The 21,617-nt window shown below is 43.8% G+C and overlaps 1 protein-coding gene across 1 annotated transcript; it reads left to right on the top strand.

The window, feature by feature from the left end:
* Nucleotides 1-1,591: 1,591 nt before the first annotated feature.
* LOC120028064 (Kv channel-interacting protein 2-like) lies at nt 1,592-20,424 on the top strand. Its single transcript, XM_038973217.1, has 7 exons — nt 1,592-1,679; nt 9,490-9,614; nt 10,895-10,964; nt 11,251-11,429; nt 13,416-13,520; nt 18,223-18,285; nt 20,377-20,424. Exons 1-7 carry the CDS (start codon nt 1,592-1,594, stop codon nt 20,422-20,424), a joined length of 678 nt encoding a protein of 225 aa, XP_038829145.1.
* Nucleotides 20,425-21,617: the final 1,193 nt, after the last annotated feature.

Below are 21,617 nucleotides of genomic sequence, written 5' to 3'. Positions count from 1 at the left end.
AGGAGAGGAGAGAGAAGAGAGAGAGGGAAGAGGAGAGAGAAGAGAGAGGGAAGAGGAGAGAGAAGAGAGAGGGAAGAGGAGAGGAGAGAGAAGAGGAGAAAGAAGAGGAGAGGAGAGAGAAGAGAGAGAGGGAAGAGGAGAGAGAAGAGAGAGAGGGAAGAGGAGAGGGGAGAGGAGAGGAGAGGAGAGGAGAGAGAAGAGAGAGAGGGAAGAGGAGAGAGAAGAGAGAGAGGGAAGAGGAGAGGGGAGAGGAGAGGGGAGAGGAGAGGAGAGGAGAGAGCAGAGCGAGAGAGAGGAGAGAGTAGAGAGAGAGAGAGAGGAGAGAGCAGAGAGCAGAGAGAGAAAGGTGTTTCACCACAAGGGAGAAAAAAAAAGTAAAAGAGGAAGTGAAAAAGAAGAGGAAGAAGAGGAGAGGAAGAAGAGAAAGGGAGCGTTTCAATCACCACAAGGACTGGGAAAAAAGTAAAACATGAGAGAAAGAGAAACTTTGGCGGGATGAAAGAAGAGAAGAGAGAGAACATAACAATGAGAGACTCTTTCTTTTCTGACCCTTGACCTCGTGTCGCTCCGAGGTTTCCTACAGATACAGATCTAGGATCAGCTTCGCCTCCTCCAACCCTAAGCTTAACCATTAGTGGTGTAAATGCATAACTGACCCAAGTTCCGCACCTAAGGTCAACTTCACTTTGGGTGTGACAGATGGAGGAACACTGAGTGGTTCGGAGTAGAGTGAATTTGCCTCTAGGGTCAGTTTTGCATTTAGCCAACTAATGGTTAAAGTTTTGTTAAGGGGAGGGGAAGCTGATCCTAGAACTGTACCTAGAACTTCACCCAGAGAGAGAGCTAGAAAGTGAGAAAGAGGTTGATAGAGAGAGGAAAGAGAGACGCGGAAGACAGGGACAGAGAAAGAGAGAAAGATCCAGAGAGAGGAAGCCTTGGGGAGAGGACACAGTTTCCTCTTTAAGACCAGATCGCAACAAGTGGATCTGATTTGAACAAGCTCTCCAGGACCTGAGAGAGAGGGAGTGAGAGATACAGACAGGGAGAGAGAGAGAAGGAGAGAGAGGGAGTGAGAGAGAGAGAGAGAGAGAGAGAGAGAGAGAGAGGAGAGAGGTAGAGAGAGGGAGTGAGAGAGTCAGACAGGGAGCGAGCGAGAGAGAGAAGGAAAGAAGGAGAGAGGGAGTGAGAGAGTCAGACAGGGAGCGAGAGAGAGAGAGAGGGAGAGAGGGAGAAACATAGAAATTAAAAGACGTTTAGTCGCTGCTCATCTTGACCCAGACCCAGATGGAGATCCAGTCCTAACAGAGCTCTCTGTAGAGGAAGAGGAACTCCGTGAAAATAGGATTACAAACCCTGGACTACAATAGACAGGGATTGTAGAGCCTCAACTACAGAACTACATAGAACCATAGGACCACTAACACAGAGAACTGCAACCTTACGACCGTAACCTTAAACCTGCAACTACACAACCATAACCAACAACTGCAACCATAGAACCTTCGGAAAAGAACCTTCGGTTAAAAGAATCTTAGGACCTCGGGAAACTACAGAACCGTAACCTTACGACCACAACCAGAACACAGTCAGGATGGGCCATCGCAGAAGAAGGTGCAAGAGACGACTACTCAGGGTGGCCAGATACCTGTACCGCTGGTTCACTGGGACCCTGGTAGAAGGTACTGTAGGGGGGGGAGGCACCAGGACCCTGGTAGAAGGTCCTGTAGGGAGATGGGGGGGGGGGGGGGGGGGGGGCACCAGGACCCTGGTAGAAGGTACTGTAGGGAGATGGGGGGGGGAGAACACCAGGACCCTGGTAGAAGGTACTGTAGGGGGGGGGGGGGGGGGGGGAGAACACCAGGACCCTGGTAGAAGGTACTGTAGGGAGATGGGGGGGAGAACACCAGGACCCTGGTAGAAGGTACTGTAGGGAGATGGGGGGGGGACACCAGGACCCTGGTATAAGGTACTGTAGGGAGATGGGGGGGGGGGGGGGGGGGAGAACACCAGGACCCTGGTAGAAGGTACTGTAGGGAGATGGGGGGGAGAACACCAGGACCCTGGTAGAAGGTCCTGTAGGGAGATGGGGGGGGGGAGAACACCAGGACCCTGGTAGAAGGTACTGTAGGGAGACACGGTCAGGGTGGAGGAGAGGCTGTGGCGTAGTTATCCTGGCTCTTCGTGGCGTAGTTATCCTGGCTCTTCGTGGCGTAGTTATCCTGGCTCTTCGTGGCGTAGTTATCCTGGCTCTTCGTGGCGTAGTTATCCTGGCTCTTCGTGGCGTAGTTATCCTGGCTCTTCGTGGCGTAGTTATCCTGGCTCTTCGTGGCGTAGTTATCCTGGCTCTTCGTGGCGTAGTTATCCTGGCTCTTCGTGGCGTAGTTATCCTGGCTCTTCGTGGCGTAGTTATCCTGGCTCTTCGTGGCGTAGTTATCCTGGCTCTTCGTGGCGTAGTTATCCTGGCTCTTCGTGGCGTAGTTATCCTGGCTCTTCGTGGCGTAGTTATCCTGGCTCTTCGTGAAGTAGTTATCCTGGCTCTTCGTGAAGTAGTTATCCTGGCTCTTCGTGAAGTAGTTATCCTGGCTCTTCGTGGCGTAGTTATCCTGGCTCTTCGTGGCGTAGTTATCCTGGCTCTTCGTGGCGTAGTTATCCTGGCTCTTCGTGGTGTAGTTGTCCTGGCTCTTCGTGGCGTAGTTATCCTGGCTCTTCGTGGTGTAGTTATCCTGGCTCTTCGTGGCGTAGTTATCCTGGCTCTTCGTGGCGTAGTTATCCTGGCTCTTCGTGGCGTAGTTATCCTGGCTCTTCGTGGCGTAGTTATCCTGGCTCTTCGTGGCGTAGTTATCCTGGCTCTTCGTGAAGTAGTTATCCTGGCTCTTCGTGAAGTAGTTATCCTGGCTCTTCGTGAAGTAGTTATCCTGGCTCTTCGTGGCGTAGTTATCCTGGCTCTTCGTGGCGTAGTTATCCTGGCTCTTCGTGGCGTAGTTATCCTGGCTCTTCGTGGCGTAGTTATCCTGGCTCTTCGTGGCGTAGTTATCCTGGCTCTTCGTGGCGTAGTTATCCTGGCTCTTCGTGGCGTAGTTATCCTGGCTCTTCGTGAAGTAGTTATCCTGGCTCTTCGTGAAGTAGTTATCCTGGCTCTTCGTGAAGTAGTTATCCTGGCTCTTCGTGAAGTAGTTATCCTGGCTCTTCGTGAAGTAGTTATCCTGGCTCACTGCGACACTGACAGAAGGTTCTGTAGGGGAAGGGTTTCTCAAACTCGGTCCTGGGGCCCCCTGGATGCACGTTCTGTTTTTCTCCCCTAGTACTACACAGCTGATTCAAATAATCAACTCATCAAGTTTTAATGGTTTGAATCAGTTGTGTAGAGCCATGGAGAAAAACAGAACGTGCACCCAGGGGGCCCCAGGACCGAGTTTGAGAAACCCTTCAGCACGGGAAGGTGATAAACATATAGACACAGAGCTACTATGTCTATGGGGAACAACACCCGGACAGGGAGTAGTGGTTGAGGGGTAAGTACCGGACCTTATATACAGATTGATCTTCATGTGTTGCTTGGTGGGGGGACTCCTGACCTCGGGGGGGAAGGGGAAGTAGGAATGGAGGCAGAGCACCTGGACAGGCAGCAGGGGTGAGAGGTTGAGGGGGATGGAATGGCTGGGACTGAGGGTGGAGGTTTTGTGAAGTTCTCTCTATCTTTCTACCTTTCCCTCTTTCAGTTGTTGTAATGCTCTCTCTGTGACTTGCTACCAGAGACCTGCGTAGCTGTCTACATACTGTTGTAATGCTCTCTCTGTGACTTGCTGCCAGAGGCCTGTGTAGGTGTCAACATACTGTTGTAATGCTCTCTCTGTGACTTGCTACCAGAGACCTGTGTAGCTGTTCACATGCTGTTGTAATGCTCTCTGTGACTCGCTACCAGAGACCTGTGTAGCTGTTCACATGCTGTTGTAATGCTCTCTCTGTGACTTGCTACCAGAGACCTGTCTACATACTGTTGTAATGCTCTCTCTGTGACTTGCTACCAGAGACCTGTGTAGCTGTCCACATGCTGTTGTAATGCTCTCTCTGTGACTTGCTACCAGAGACCTGTGTAGCTGTTCACATGCTGTTGTAATGTTCTCTCTGTGACTTGCTACCAGAGACCTGTGTAGCTGTTCACATGCTGTTGTAATGCTCTCTCTGTGACTTGCTACCAGAGACCTGTCTACATACTGTTGTAATGCTCTCTCTGTGACTTGCTACCAGAGGCCTGTGTAGCTGTCTACATACTGTTGTAATGCTCTCTCTGTGACTTGCTACCAGAGACCTGTGTAGCTGTCTACATACTGTTGTAATGCTCTCTCTGTGACTAGCTGCCAGAGACCTGTGTAGCTGTCTACATACTGTTGTAATGCTCTCTCTGTGACTTGCTGCCAGAGACCTGTGTAGCTGTCTACATACTGTTGTAATGCTCTCTCTGTGACTTGCTACCAGAGACCTGTGTAGCTGTCTACATACTGTTGTAATGCTCTCTCTGTGACTTGCTACCAGAGACCTGCGTAGCTGTCTACATACTGTTGTAATGCTCTCTCTGTGACTAGCTGCCAGAGGTCTGTGTAGCTGTCTACACACTGTTGTAATGCTCTCTCTGTGACTTGCTACCAGAGGCCTGTGTAGCTGTCTACATACTGTTGTAATGCTCTCTCTGTGACTTGCTACCAGAGGCCTGTGTAGCTGTCTACATACTGTTGTAATGCTCTCTCTGTGACTTGCTACCAGAGACCTGTGTAGCTGTTCACATGCTGTTGTAATGCTCTCTCTGTGACTTGCTACCAGAGACCTGTCTACATACTGTTGTAATGCTCTCTCTGTGACTTGCTACCAGAGACCTGTGTAGCTGTCCAAGGCGTTGAAATATACACGCTGTTGTCTGGTCCTGGAATGGTTACTGTGCACCTTGGTTTGACTCGGGTTGGTAGTAGGTCCAAGCTACAGAAATAGGCAGCCTGCTGCTCGCTACAAAGTGGTGACTGTAGACCGTTTGAAGAGGTGAGGAGCTGTGTGGTTGGGTTGAAGCACTGGTCTTGTAGAAAGGCCGCAGGCCTCAAAGAGAAATCCTTCTAGAAGATCAGAGAGTTCAATCAAGTACCGTCTTAACTGAATGACAACCGAGACAGAACACAATATGGAATGTTATTGAATAGTTGAGGTCTCTTCTCAGAGGAGTGCTCCTCAGAGCCAGATGCTGATGACAGGTTGTCCTATGCTGGGCAGCTGGCATCAGAACCCCCCTGCTTGGTGAACGGGGTTCTGATGACGAGCCTTCAGGTTGTTATGCTGGTGGTGGGCAGGAGGTGGAAGGTCACTGGAAGACTGCAGAACATCAAGTGAGAGACAAGGCATGAGTTGACATATAAAGGCTCCCTGAGATCTATGCCCATTGGTTGACAGAAAGGGAAGTGATTATTGCCCGAGTGAGCCCATAGGTTAATCAGAAAGCGGGGTGGGATAGCCTTAGCGTGCCATGCTCATTGGCTGACGTTAATAGGTGAATGACATTCCACACACTTGTTAGTGGTGAAGAGGAGATGTGACATTATGCTGATGAGGTACCATTATAGTCACTACCATATCAATACACTATATATACTAAAGTATGTGGACACCCCTTCAAATTAGTGGATTTTGCTATTTCAGCCACACCCGTTGCTGACAGGTGTATAAAATTGAGCACACAGCCATGCAATCTCCATAGACAAACATTGGCAGTAAAATGGCCTTACTGGAGAGCTCATTGAAACACTCACTCCGAGTTCCAAACTGCTTTCCCAGAAGAGTGGAGGCTGTAAAAGCAGCAAAGGGGGGACCAACTCCATATTAATGCCCATGATTTTGGAATGAGATGTTCAACAGGCAGGTGTCCACATACTTTGGTCATGTACTGTACCTGCTATGAGGATGAGTGAGATAGGAAGCGATGTGAATTGTAGAGTTTACTAAATGAATGAAATGACGATCCATTCGGACTGGCCTGACTTTCCAAACTACATTTGATGGATTGATGGTTGATAAATGGTATTGAATAATCCCTTATGAGTGAAGCATCATAGCATTGGACTGGGTTTATGAGCAGCTTGTCATGTATTATGTATAATATCTCACTATATCCGCGTCACAAATGGCACCCTATTCCCTATATGGTACACTACCTGGTTAAGCGTAGGACACTATATAGGGAATAAGGTACCATTAAGGACAAGACCTGGTTCTAATGTCAAGACACCACTCAGAGATTCTGTCAGAGCCTGGTTCTAATGTCAAGACACCACTCAGAGATTCTGTCAGAGCCTGATTCTAATGTCAAGACACCACTCAGAGATTCTGTCAGAGCCTGGTTCTAATGTCAAGACACCACTCAGAGATTCTGTCAGAACCTGGTTCTAATGTCAAGACACCACTCAGAGATTCTGTCAGAGCCTGATTCTAATGTCAAGACACCACTCAGAGATTCTGTCAGAGCCTGATTCTAATGTCAAGACACCACTCAGAGATTCTGTCAGAGCCTGATTCTAATGTCAAGACACCACTCAGAGATTCTGTCAGAGCCTGATTCTAATGTCAAGACACCACTCAGAGATTCTGTCAGAGCCTGGTTCTAATGTCAAGACACCACTCAGAGATTCTGTCAGAGCCTGATTCTAATGTCAAGACACCACTCAGAGATTCTGTCAGAGCCTGATTCTAATGTCAAGACACCACTCAGAGATTCTGTCAGAACCTGGTTCTAATGTCAAGACACCACTCAGAGATTCTGTCAGAACCTGGTTCTAATGTCAAGACACCACTCAGAGATTCTGTCAGAGCCTGATTCTAATGTCAAGACACCACTCAGAGATTCTGTCAGAGCCTGATTCTAATGTCAAGACACCACTCAGAGATTCTGTCAGAGCCTGGTTCTAATGTCAAGACACCACTCAGAGATTCTGTCAGAGCCTGATTCTAATGTCAAGACACCACTCAGAGATTCTGTCAGAGCCTGGTTCTAATGTCAAGACACCACTCAGAGATTCTGTCAGAGCCTGGTTCTAATGTCAAGACGCCACTCAGAGATTCTGTCAGATGACTAAATTCAGTGTGTTCAAAATGAAACTTCCACTAAGCTTCAATAATCTGTTTGTAAGCCAAGAACACCAAACCATTCTCTCGTGTGTGAAGATAGAGAATGATGATTTCAAAAGAAATAAAGAATAGAAATCTACAAGATACAGTGGAATGATTCTGATTATTTACATTATCCTATCAGAATGTATCTTTCAGTAAGACTCCTTCAACAACTACAGAAACAATAGCAACATAGCATGCTGGCTGCTCTTTTGATAGTCTACCTTGTTGTGTCAGATGGAACTCTGAAAACACACACGGACACACACACATTTAAAATGCGGGTACCTAAAACGCCATGTGACAAACTGACAGACAGACATACTGACAAACTGACAGACAGACAGAGAGATTGACAGACTAACAGACAGGCAGACTGACAGACAGAAAGACTGACAGACTGACAGACACACACACACACACACACACACACACACACACACACACACACACACGCACACACACACACACACACACACACACACACACACACACACACACACACACACACACACACAGAGAGAGAGAGAGAGAGAGAGCTACTGAAACGTGAGAAGGAAGCAGACAGGCATTTACGCTCCTGTGTTTACACCTCTGTCAGGTTACCATGGAGACGGCTGTTCTTCTCGGAACCCTCCGCTCTGTAGATGGAACCTGACAACCATGGCTGGTTACTGTCACAGTTCCATATATATATATATATATCACCAATCATAAGAAACTATAACCTGAAGCCAGATCAGCAAACTAACTATAGCATCAAGATGGAATAGTGACTACTTCAACTTGTGTGTGTGTGCATGCATATGTGTGATTTGAGTCCATTCTATGGGGTCGTGCCATCCTGCTCTAATCTGTGCTGTGATTGGTTACTTCCAGGTAACCCAGCATCCAACCACAGCAAGCGAACTATAAAACAGAGGTTCCTCAAGCTGCTGCCCTGCTGTCGCTCCAGAACCGCCCCCTCACTCAGTCAAAGCAAGTGCTCGTTTGCATATCCCACCCCTTCCTCCGTTCCTCCGCCCCCTTCGAGCCCTTGCTAAACAAGTGTAATAGACAGTTACACAGACAAGTTGCCGTGTTGGATAGCTTTAGCCAGCTAGCTAACATAAATAGCATTCCTCTCTATTTGAGTTAGGTTGTTGTTAAATTAGCTAAATTAGCTAGCTAAGTAAGTGAACGGTAAACTAAGAAGAAGCATAGAACAAAATATAGCTCTCTCTCTCTCTCTCTCTCTCTCTCTCTCTCTCTCTCTCTCTCTCTCTCTCTCTCTCTCTCTCTCTCTCTCTCTCTCTCTGATGCTTCTCCTTGGTAAAAAAAAGGTTAAAAAGTAAACTACTCCAACTGCAGTGCTAGCTACCTGCAGTGGTGGAAAAAGTAACCAATTGTCATACTTGAGTAAAAGTGAAGATACCTTAATAGAAAATGACTCAAGTAAAAGTGAAAGTCACCCAGTAAAATACTACTTGAGTAAAAGTCTAAAAGTATTTGGTTTTATATAAACTTAAGTATCAAAAGTAAATGTAATTGCTAAAATGCACCTAAGTATCAAAAATAAAAGTAAAAGTATTAATCACTTTAAATTCCTTATATTAAGCAAACTAGACGCCACCATTTTCTAGATTTTTTATTTAATTTACCGATAGCCAGGGACACTCCAACACTCCGACATCATTTACAAACGAAGCATTTGTGTTTAGTGAGTGCGCCAGATCAGAGGCAGTAAAGATGACCAGGGATGTTCTCTTGATAAGTGCGGGAATTTGACAATTGACAATCCTGCTAATCATTAAAAATGTAAGGAGTAGTTTTGGGTGTCAGGGAAAATGTAACCAGTACTTTTGGGTGTCAGGGAAAATGTAACCAGTACTTTTGGGTGTCAGGGAAAATGTAACCAGTACTTTTGGGTGTCAGGGAAAATGTAACCAGTACTTTTGGGTGTCAGGGAAAATGTAACCAGTACTTTTGGGTGTCAGGGAAAATGTAACCAGTACTTTTGGGTGTCAGGGAAAATGTAACGAGTACTTTTGGGTGTCAGGGAAAATGTATGGAGTAAAAAGTACATCATTTTCTGTAAGAATGTAGTGAAGTAAAAGTTGTCAAAAATATGAATAGTAAAGTAGAGTACAGATACCCCCAAAAGTGACTTAAGTAGTACTTTAAAGTACAGTATTTTAACTGAAGTACTTTACCCCACTGGTAACAGGGAACTGAGTATCGCCGTCTTCTCTTCTATCTTTATCTCTTTCACTTCTTCTTCTCTCTTCCTCTTTCTCACACACAATAGGGGGTAGCTACTAAGCATAACCACCATGCCCTCTCTCTCTCTCTCTTCCCCTCCTACAGACAGTGTAGTGGAGGATGGGGAGTTATCTACAGTGTGTTATAGACCAGAGGGGTTGGACCAGCTACTACAACAGACTAAGTTCACCAGGAGAGAACTACAGATCCTCTACAGGGGCTTCAAGAATGTACGTCTCTCCCTGAGGACTGTCTGTCTGTCTGTCTGTCTGTCTGTCTGTCTGTCTGTCTGTCTGTCTGTCTGTCTGTCTGTCTGTCTGTCTGTCTGAAATACAATTTGTAGATATTGTCAAAGCAGTATAGTGGTACAGCATTTCAGTAAATATAGTACAGTAAATATAGTACAGTGCAATGAGGATAATGAATACAGTTTATTTCAGTAGTAATAATAATAGTACTTCAGGGAATTAGTGGTCATGGGATGTCCCTCAGGCTATATGATGATGGTTCCACTATGTATTACTGTCAGTTAAATACAATGTAAAAACTTCAGGGAATTAGTGGTCATGGGATGTCCCTCAGGCAATGGCAGTCATATACATGTGTGGCTGTAATATTTGCTGTTCCTCCCTCACCCAGAATAATTCAGCTTTATGTCATTAGTAAATGCACAGAAGTTGGGAATTGATTGAGATATTTTCTTGAAAAAATAAGATCTTTACTTGGGAGTATTTCTCTCTCTGTCTCATTCTGTCTCACAAACACATTATATCTCTGTCTGTCTCTGTCTCTCTCTTTCTGAACCCCCTCTCTCAATTTCTCTTTCTGTGTCGCTGTCTCTCCCTCTCTAACACACTCTCTCTCTCTCTCTCTGTTTTTATGTGTGTGTTATTTCTGTTGATTATTGAATAGGAATGCCCTAGTGGTGTCTCTCTGTCTTAATGTGTTCTACCATTCTGTTGATTGTCCAATAGGAATGCCCTAGTGGTGTCTGTCTGTCTCTCTAACTTAATGTGTTCTACCATTCTGTTGATTGTCCAATAGGAATGCCCTAGTGGTGTCTGTCTGTCTCTCTAACTTAATGTGTTCTACCATTCTGTTGATTGTCCAATAGGAATGCCCTAGTGGTGTCTGTCTGTCTCTCTAACTTAATGTGTTCTACCATTCTGTTGATTGTCCAATAGGAATGCCCTAGTGGTGTCTGTCTCTCTGTCTTAATGTGTTCTACCATTCTGTTGATTGTCCAATAGGAATGCCCTAGTGGTGTCTCTCTGTCTTAATGTGTTCTACCATTCTGTTGATTGTCCAATAGGAATGCCCTAGTGGTGTCTGTCTGTCTCTCTAACTTAATGTGTTCTACCATTCTGTTGATTGTCCAATAGGAATGCCCTAGTGGTGTCTCTCTGTCTTAATGTGTTCTACCATTCTGTTGATTGTCCAATAGGAATGCCCTAGTGGTGTCTGTCTCTCTGTCTTAATGTGTTCTACCATTCTGTTGATTGTCCAATAGGAATGCCCTAGTGGTGTGGTGGATGAAGAGACATTCAAGTTAATCTACTCCCAGTTCTTTCCTCAGGGAGGTGAGTGTCTTTAAGTGTGTGTGCTGCACCCATGCATGAAATCCTGTGTACGTTTGTCTCTTTTTCTATGTCTCTCTCTCTCTCTCTCTCTCTCTCTCTCTCTCTCAGTATCCCCCTCTCTCACTTCCTCCCCGGGCGCCGAAGACGTGGATGTCGATTTAAGGCAGCCCCACGCATCGCTCTGATTCAGAGGGGTTGGGTTAAATGTGGAAGACACATTTCAGTTGAATGCATTCAGTTGTACAACTGACTAGGTATCCTCCTTTCCCTTTCCCCTCTGTTTAAGACTCCAGCACCTACGCTCATTTTCTGTTCGAAGCATTTGACACCCACAAGAATGGTTCTGTGAGCTTCGAAGACTTCATCACAGGCCTGTCAATCATCCTGAGAGGCTCTGTCACAGAGAAACTCAACTGGGCTTTTAACCTCTACGACCTCAACAAAGATGGCTTCATCACCAAAGAGGTATGGTAAGATGTGTGTGTGTGTATGTATGTACAGTTGAAGTCGGAAGTTTACATACACCTTAGCCAAATACATTTAAACTCAGTTTTTCACAATTCCTGATATTTAATCCTAGTAAATATTCCCGGTCTTAGGTCAGTTAGGATCACCACTTTATTTTAAGAATGTGAAATGTCAGAATAATAGTAGAGAGAAGGATTTATTTCAGCTTTTATTTCTTTCATCACATTCCCAGTGGGTCAGAAGTTTACATACACTCAATTAGTATTTGGTAGCATTGCCTTTAAATTGTTTAACTTGGGTCTAACGTTTCGGGTAGCCTTCCACAAGCTTCCCACAATACATTGGGTGAATTATGGCCCATTCCTCCTGACAGAGCTGGTGTAACTGAGTCAGGTTTTTAGGCCTCCTTGCTCTCACACGCTTTTTCAGTTCTGCCCACATATGTTCTATGGGATTGAGGTCAGGGCTTTGTGATGGCCACTCCAATACCTTGACTTTGTTGTCCTTAAGCCATTTGGCCACAACTTTGGAAGTATGCTTGGGGTCATTGTCCATTTGGAAGACCCAATTGTGACCACGCTTTAACTTCCTGACTGATGTCTTTAGATGTTGCTTCAATATATCCACATAATTGTCCGTCCTCATGATGCCATCTATTTTGTGAAGTGCACCAGTCCCTCCTGCAGCAAAGCACCCCCACAACATGATGCTGCCGCCCCCGTGCTTCATGGTTGGGATGGTGTTCTTTGGCTTGTAAGCCTCCCCCTTTTTCCTCCAAACATAATGATGGTCATTATGGCCAAACAGTTCTATTTTTGATTCATCAGACCAGAGGACATTTCTCCAAAAAGTCCGATCTTTGTCCCCATGTGCAGTTGCAAACCGTAGTTTGGCTTTTTTATGGCGGATTTGGAGCAGTGGCTTCTTCCTTGCTAAGTGGCCTTTCAGGTTATGTTGATATATGACTCGTTTTATTGTGGATATAGATACTTTTGTACCTGTTTCGTCCAGCATCTTCACAAGGTCCTTTACTGTTGTTCTGGGATTGATTTGCACTTTTCGCACCAAAGTATGTTCATCTCTAGGAGACAGAACACGTCCCCTTCCTGAGCAGAATGACGGCTGCGTGGTCCCATGGTGTTTATACTTGCGAACTATTGTTTGTACAGATGAACGTGGTACCTTCAGGCGTTTGGAAATTGCTCCTAAGGATGAACTAGACTTGTGGAGGTCTACAAATTTTTTTCTGAGGTTTTGGCTGATTACTTTTGATTCTCCCATGATGTCAAGCAAAGATGCATTCAATTTGAAGGTAGGCCTTGAAATACATCCACAGGTACACCTCCTATTGACTCAAATGATGTCAATTAGCCTATCAGAAGCTTCTAAAGCCATTACATAATTTTCTGAAAATTTCCAAGCTGTTTAAAGGCACAGTCAATTTAGTGAATGTAAACTTCTGACCCACTGGAATTGTAATACAGTGAATTCTAAGTGAAATAATCTCTCTGTAAACAATTGTTGGAAAAATGACTTGTGTCATGCACAAAGTAGATGTCCTAATCGACTTGCCAAAACTGTAGTTTGTTAACAAGAAATTTGTGGAGTGGTGGAAAAACAAGTTTTAATGACTCCAAACTAAGTGTATGTAAACTTCTGACTTCAACTGTGTGTGTGTATGTATGTATGTATGTATGTATGTATGTATGTGTGTGTGTGTGTGTGTGTGTGTGTGTGTGTGTGTGTGTGTGTGTGTGTGTGTGTGTGTGTGTGTGTGTGTGTGTGTGTGTGTGTGTGTGTGTGTGTGTGTGTGTGTGCAAATATGTTTTTTTTCTCTTCTAAACTATTCCCCCATCCACTCTGTGTGTGTGCGTGTTTGTGTGTGTGAGCACGAATATGTGTGCGTGTGTGTGTGCATGTTTGTGCGTGCATGTGTATTTGTGTGTGTGCCTCTGTGTGTGTTTCTGTGTGTGTGTGCTTCAGGAGATGACTGATATAATGAGCTCTATCTATGATATGATGGGGACGTGTACGTACCCCTGTATGCAGGACGACGCCCCCAAGGAGCACGTCGACAACTTCTTCCAGGTAACAACTAACCACAGATCTAGGATCAGATGAATAACTTATTCCAGGTAACAACTAACCACAGATCTAGGATCAGATGAATAACTTATTCCAGGTAACAACTAACCACAGATCTAGGATCAGATTAATAACTTATTCAAGGTAACAACTAACCACAGATCTAGGATCAGATGAATAACTTATTCCAGGTAACAACTAACCACAGATCTAGGATCAGATTAATAACTTATTCAAGGTAACAACTAACCACAGATCTAGGATCAGATTAATAACTTATTCCAGGTAACAACTAACCACAGATCTAGGATCAGATTAATAACTTATTCAAGGTAACAACTAACCACAGATCTAGGATCAGATTAATAACTTCTTCCAGGTAACAACTAACCACAGATCTAGGATCAGATTAATAACTTATTCAAGGTAACAACTAACCACAGATCTAGGATCAGATGAATAACTTATTCCAGGTAACAACTAACCACAGATCTAGGATCAGATTAATAACTTATTCAAGGTAACAACTAACCACAGATCTAGGATCAGATTAATAATTTATTCAAGGTAACAACTAACCACAGATCTAGGATCAGATTAACAACTTCTTCTAGGTAACAACTAACCACAGATCTAGGATCAGATTAACAACTTCTTCTAGGTAACAACTAACCACAGATCTAGGATCAGATTAACAACTTCTTCTAGGTAACAACTAACCACAGATCTAGAATCAGATTAATAACTTCTTCTAGGTAACAACTAACCACAGGTCTAAACCTTGATTCAATCCTAATGTGCTTGTAGGCAGCAGCACATTTTAAAGCCCATGTTACTGCGTTAGTGGAGATCACATTCAAGGTAAACACAGCAGATGTCGGCTCAATTGGAAATTACCTTTAAATGCTTTAGCACAGTATCTTATTTAATCCAGGCTCCAGGGTTAGATAATTCTACCTCCAGTGTTTTCTAATTTAATCCAGGCCCCAGGGTTAGATAATTCTACCTCCAGTGTTTTCTAATTGAATCCAGGCCCCAGGGTTAGATAATTCTACCTCCATTGTTTTCTAATTGAATCCAGACCCCAGGGTTAGATAATTCTACCTCCATTGTTTTCTAATTGGATCCAGGCCCCAGGGTTAGATAATTCTACCTCCATTGTTTTCTAATTGGATCCAGGCCCCAGGGTTAGATAATTCTACCTCCATTGTTTTCTAATTGGATCCAGGCCCCAGGGTTAGATAATTCTACCTCCATTGTTTTCTAATTGGATCCAGGCCCCAGGGTTAGATAATTCTACCTCCAGTGTTTTCTAATTGGATCCAGGCCCCAGGGTTAGGTAATTCTACCTCCAGTGTTTTCTTATTTAATCCAGGCCCCAGGGTTAGATAATTCTACCTCCAGTGTTTTCTTATTTAATCCAGGCCCCAGGGTTAGATAATTCTACCTCCAGTGTTTTCTTATTTAATCCAGGCCCCAGGGTTAGATAATTCTACCTCCAGTGTTTTCTTATTTAATCCAGGCCCCAGGGTTAGATAATTCTACCTTCATTGTTTTCTAATTGAATCCAGGCCCCAGGGTTAGATAATTCTACCTCCAGTGTTTTCTAATTGAATCCAGGCCCCAGGGTTAGATAATTCTACCTCCAGTGTTTTCTAATTGAATCCAGGCCCCAGGGTTAGATAATTCTACCTTCATTGTTTTCTAATTGGATCCAGGCCCCAGGGTTAGATAGTTCTACCTCCATCGTTTTCTAATTGAATCCAGGCCCCAGGGTTAGATAATTCTACCTCCATTGTTTTCTAATTGAATCCAGACCCCAGGGTTAGATAATTCTACCTCCAGTGTTTTCTAATTGAATCCAGGCCCCAGGGTTAGATAATTCTACCTCCATTGTTTTCTAATTGAATCCAGGCCCCAGGGTTAGATAATTCTACCTCCAGTGTTTTCTAATTGAATCCAGGCCCCAGGGTTAGATAATTCTACCTCCATTGTTTTCTAATTGGATCCAGGCCCCAGGGTTAGATAATTCTACCTCCATCGTTTTCTAATTGAATCCAGGTCCCCGGGGTTAGATAATTCTACCTCCATTGTTTTCTAATTGAATCCAGACCCCAGGGTTAGATAATTCTATCTCCAGTGTTTTCTAATTGAATCCAGGCCCCAGGGTTAGATAATTCTACCTCCAGTGTTTTCTAATTGAATCCAGGCCCCAGGGTTAGATAATTCTACCTCCAGTGTTTTCTAATTGAATCCAGGCCCCAGGGTTAGATAATTCTACCTCCAGTGTTTTCTAATTGAATCCAGGCCCCAGGGTTAGATAATATTACCTCCATTGTTATCTAATTGAATCCAGGCCCCAGGGTTAGATAATTCTACCTCCATTGTTTTCTAATTGAATCCAGGCCCCAGGGTTAGATAATTCTACCTCCATTGTTTTCTAATTGAATCCAGGCCCCAGGGTTAGATAATTCTACCTTCATTGTTTTCTAATTGAATCCAGGCCCCAGGGTTAGATAATTCTACGTCCATTGTTTTCTAATTGAATCCAGACCCCAGGGTTAGATAATTCTACCTCCATTGTTTTCTAATTGAATCCAGGCCCCAGGGTTAGATAATTCTACCTCCAGTGTTTTCTAATTGAATCCAGGCCCCAGGGTTAGATAATTCTACCTCCAGTGTTTTCTAATTGAATCCAGGCCCCAGGGTTAGATAATTCTACCTCCATTATTTTCTAATTGAACCCAGGCCCCAGGGTTAGTTAATTCTACCTCCATTGTTTTCTAATTGAATCCAGGCCCCAGGGTTAGGTAATTCTACCTTCATTGTTTTCTAATTGAACCCAGGCCCCAGGGTTAGATCATTTTACCTTCATTGTTTTCTAATTGAACCCAGGCCCCAGGGTTCGATCATTTTACCTTCATTGTTTTCTAATTGAACCCAGGCCCCAGGGTTAGATCATTTTACCTTCATTGTTTTCTAATTGAACCCAGGCCCCAGGGTTAGATCATTTTACCTTCATTGTTTTCTAATTGAACCCAGGCCCCAGGGTTAGATCATTTTACCTTCATTGTTTTCTAATTAAATCCAGGCCCCAGGGTTAGATAATTCTACCTCCAGTGTTTTCTAATTGAACCCAGGCCCCAGGGTTAGATACGTCTACCTCCATTGTTTTCTAATTGAATCCAGGCCCCAGGGTTAGATAATTCTACCTCCAGTGTTTTCTAATTGAATCCAGGCCCCAGGGTTAGATAAGTCTACCTCCAGTGTTTTCTAATTGAATCCAGGCCCCAGGGTTAGATAATTCTACCTCCAGTGTTTTCTAATTGAATCCAGGCCCCAGGGTTAGATAATTCTACCTCCAGTGTTTTCTAATTGAATCCAGGCCCCAGGGTTAGATAATTCTACCTCCAGTGTTTTCTAATTGAATCCAGGCCCCAGGGTTAGATAATTCTACCTCCAGTGTTTTCTAATTGAATCCAGGCCCCAGGGTTAGATACGTCTACCTCCATTGTTTTCTAATTGAATCCAGGCCCCAGGGTTAGATAATTCTACCAGTGTTTTCTAATTGAATCCAGGCCCAAAGGGTTAGATAAGTCTACCTCCAGTGTTTTCTAATTGAATCCAGGCCCCAGGGTTAGATAATTCTACCTCCAGTGTTTTCTAATTGAATCCAGGCCCCAGGGTTAGATAATTCTACCTCCAGTGGTTTCTAATTGAATCCAGGCCCCAGGGTTAGATAATTCTACCTCCAGTGTTTTCTAATTGAATCCAGGCCCCAGGGTTAGATAAGTCTACCTCCAGTGTTTTCTAATTGAATCCAGGCCCCAGGGTTAGATAATTCTACCTCCAGTGTTTTCTAATTGAATCCAGGCCCCAGGGTTAGATAATTCTACCTCCAGTGTTTTCTAATTGAATCCAGGCCCCAGGGTTAGATAATTCTACCTCCAGTGTTTTCTAATTGAATCCAGGCCCCAGGGTTAGATAATTCTACCTCCAGTGTTTTCTAATTGAACCCAGGCCCCAGGGTTAGATACGTCTACCTCCATTGTTTTCTAATTGAATCCAGGCCCCAGGGTTAGATAATTCTACCTCCAGTGTTTTCTAATTGAATCCAGGCCCAAAGGGTTAGATAAGTCTACCTCCAGTGTTTTCTAATTGAATCCAGGCCCCAGGGTTAGATAATTCTACCTCCAGTGTTTTCTAATTGAATCCAGGCCCCAGGGTTAGATAATTCTACCTCCAGTGGTTTCTAATTGAATCCAGGCCCCAGGGTTAGATAATTCTACCTCCAGTGTTTTCTAATTGAATCCAGGCCCCAGGGTTAGATAATTCTACCTCCAGTGTTTTCTAATTGGATCCAGGCCCCAGGGTTAGATAATTCTACCTCCATTGTTTTCTAATTGGATCCAGGCCCCAGGGATAGATAATTCTACCTCCATTGTTTATCACAAGGGTTTTAAAAGGACCCTCTAGACATAACCTCCTTATTGTTGCATTCTGACTTTGTGAACAACCAAAAGGTCAAATAGAGGTTGCTTATATTTGTCCTGTTTCAGATGTAAGTGTGTATCCTGTACAGTGTGTGTGTGGTGTGAAATGGAAATGTGTTTGTTGCATATCCCACGGAGGCCCTTCGGAGTGTGGGGTCACGGCCAGGGATCAGAGTAGCATATTCAACTGTTTCTCTGTTTCACTCTTTCAGAAAATGGACAAGAACAAAGATGGCGTGGTCACCATTGAGGAATTTCTGGAGTCTTGTCAAAAGGTGTGTGTGTCTGTGTGTGTGTGTGTGTCTGTGTGAGTGTGTCTGTCTGCGTGTGTCTGCGTGTTTCAACATGATTCTATAGGATATGATTATTTATGACGTTATTTAATAATATTCAAAACATCACAATGTGAAGTTTATTTCCACAAAGGTGTGTTTTTCATCAGAAATGATTGCTTATGGGTACATTCATGTGTGTGTAATGATGTGTCACATTTAATTGTGTAAAACCTTGCATGTTACTTTTTTTCTCTGAGAGTGACGTGGATATACAGTTGAAGTCGTAAGTTTACATACACCTTAGCCAAATACATTTAAACTCAGTTTTTCACAATTCCTGACATTAATCCTAGTAAAAATTCCCTGTCTTAGGTCAGTCAGGATCACCACTTTATTTTAAGAATGTGAAATGTCAAAATAATAGTAGAGAGAATGTTTTTTTACATACACTCAATTAGTATTTGGTAGCATTGCCTTTAAATTGTTTAACTTGGGTCAAACGTTTTGGGTAGCCTTCCACAAGCTTCCCACAATAAGTTGGGTGAATTTTGGCCCCTTCCTCCTGACAGAGCTCATGTAACTGAGTCAGGTTTGTAGGCCTCCTTGCTCACACACACTATTTCAGTTCTGCCCACAAATGATCTGTAGGATTGAGGTCAGGGCTTTGTGATGGCCACTCCACAACTTTGGAAGTATGCTTGGGGTCATTGTCCATTTGGAAGACCCATTTGCGACCAAGCTTTAACTTCCTGACTGATGTCTTTAGATGTTGCTTCAATATATCCACATAATTGTCCGTCCTCATGATGCCATCTATTTTGTGAAGTGCACCAGGCCCTCCTGCAGCAAAGGACACCCACACCATGATGCTGCCACCCCCGTGCTTCACGGTTGGGATGGTGTTCTTCGGCTTGCAAGCGTTCACGTTTTTTCCTCCAAACATAACGATGGTCATTATGGCCAAACAGTTCTATTTTTGTTTCATCAGACCAGAGGACATTTCTCCAAAAAGTCCGATCTTTGTCCCCATGTGCAGTTGCAAACCGTAGTCTGGCTTTGTTATGGCAGTTTTGGCTTCTTCCTTGCTGATTGGCCTTTCAGGTTATGTCGATATAGGACTCGTTTTACTGAGAATATAGATACTTTTGTACCTGTTTCCTCCAGCATCTTCACAAGGTCCTTTGCTGTTATTCTGGGAATGATTTGCACTTTTCACACCAAAGTATGTTCATCTAGGAGACAGAACGCGTCTCCTTCCTGAGCGGTATGAAGGCTGCGTGGTCCTATGGTGTTTATACTTGCGTACTATTGTTTGCACAGATGAACGTGGTACCGTCAGGCATTTGGAAATTGCTCCTAAGGATGAACCAGACTTGTGGAGGTCTACAATTTATTTTCTGAGGTCTTGGCTGATTTCTTTAGATTTTCCCATGATGTCAAGCAAAGTGGCACTGAGTTTGAAGGTAGGCCTTGAAATACATCCACAGGTACACCTCCAATTGACTCAAATTATGTAAACTGGCCTATCAGAAGCTTCTAAAGCCATGACATAATTTTCTGGAATTTTCCAAGCTGTTTAAAAGGCCCAGTCATTTAGTGTATGTAAACTTCTGACCCACTGGGATTGTGATACAGTGAATTATAAGTGAAATATTCTGTCTGTAAACAATTGTTGGAAAGATTACTTGTGTCATGCACAAAGTAGATGTCCTAACCGATTTGCCAAAACTATAGTTTGTGAACAAGAAATTTGTGGAGTGGTTGAAAAACTAGTTTCAATGACTCCAACCTAAGTGTATGTAAACTTCCGACTTCAACTGTATATCTTTTTGCCTCTCTGAAATGAAAGAATCTAGTGATAGGTTAAACAAATACATGTCTGTCATTGAACAACCCCATGACATAATGAGATGTGGAAAATCACACCAATCTTTTTCATAAGTTATTGAAACAAAAAAGCTAATTCACTAACATTCGATATTAAACTTTTTATTTATTTAAGAACCTGTTTCTGCTTTTGTACTGTTTAAACCTTTTCTCGAACTGCTTCTTACCTGTTGTGCTTTTTGTCCCTTCCTGCCGCCTGTCCAGGATGAGAACATCATGCAGTCCATGCATCTGTTTGACAACGTCATTTAGTGATACTTCCTGTGGGTGTGGCCTAAAGGACAGGGTTCCCATATTTAGCTCCACAGCCTCCACCCCCAGCTCCCCTTATCCCCAAACACAGACTCATTAGGGCTGTCAGGGGGGTAAAAGGTACCCCTCCATGGATCTCCACTCTCCCATCCATCCCCCTAAAAAGAGACACCCCTACCTGGGAAGATCAGACAACAGTTAGGTGGGCAATAGGTACACCTCCATGGGTCTCCACTCTCCCATCCACCTTTAGCCCATCTCTGCCCCCCAAAAGAGACACCCCTACCTGGGAAGGTCAGACAACAGTTAAGGGGTCAAGAGCCACGCCATGTTGGAGACCATAGCACTCATTCTATATGACATCACATTCACACTATGCAATAATGTCATTTATTCTCTATTAATAGTTGGACAAAATGGTGGACTCTTATTCTTCTAAGGATAAAAGGCTTTAAATCAGGCAATAATCTCATTGCCTGGTCTGAACTTGTTAACTGTGATATATTATTATCAATCAACAAACGTTCCAGAATGTTCCATCTCTCAATGTTCTGGAATGGAATCCCCTGGCTGACGGAATTACCCACAACCGTCCAAACATCCATATTGTGTCCTATTCACCTCATTTTCAACAGAAATATGGGCGGGGTCTGTTTAGGTTTTTTGTGTGGGTGACTTCCGGTTAAGAGCTTCCGGCCAATAGTTGGGAGCTAACTAGCTAACTAATTCAGTATCGCTTTTCACAACTTTACAAACATGGATTCACATAAAATGGTCATTTTATGTTCTGTAAGGGGTTGCCACGGTAACTGTCAGGAACGGAAGTTGTTCATAGAGCAGGAGTGTTCAAACGTTTTTGAGGAGCGAGTGCAGTTGTGAGGCGCCTTTTGATTTGCACCCACCTCCTAAGGACGAGGAGTCTCTTCAGCTTTGGCGCAAAGCATTGAAAAGATGCTGTAAAGAGGTCAATGGAACTCGACCAAAACAATCAAATTGCCATGGGGAAAAGATCCCAAGATCCCAAATCTCCTCATTGCCCCCCAGCAAAATGAACCTACATTTAGGTATTATTTACAGTATAGAGTATGTGTACTATCTTGTGGTAAAAATCAGAGTATAACGCTTGTATGGATGTCAACCACAGGACGTTGGTGGCACCTTAATTGGGGAGGACGGGCTCATAGTATTGGCTG

This window comes from Salvelinus namaycush, chromosome 2 (assembly GCF_016432855.1).
Source record: "Salvelinus namaycush isolate Seneca chromosome 2, SaNama_1.0, whole genome shotgun sequence".
Lineage (NCBI taxonomy): Eukaryota > Metazoa > Chordata > Actinopteri > Salmoniformes > Salmonidae > Salvelinus > Salvelinus namaycush.
Note: the sequence above shows the minus strand (reverse complement) of the source record. Positions and strands in the feature narration are given on the sequence as shown.

Bases quoted from the DNA above. Each gene is read 5' to 3' on its own strand.
- LOC120028064 (XM_038973217.1), top strand. From the start codon at position 1,592: ATGGGCCATCGCAGAAGAAGGTGCAAGAGACGACTACTCAGGGTGGCC. The intron at 11,430-13,415 runs GTATGGTAAGAT...TGTGTGCTTCAG, and splicing joins ATGGCTTCATCACCAAAGAG to GAGATGACTGATATAATGAG. The intron at 13,521-18,222 runs GTAACAACTAAC...TCACTCTTTCAG, and splicing joins ACGTCGACAACTTCTTCCAG to AAAATGGACAAGAACAAAGA.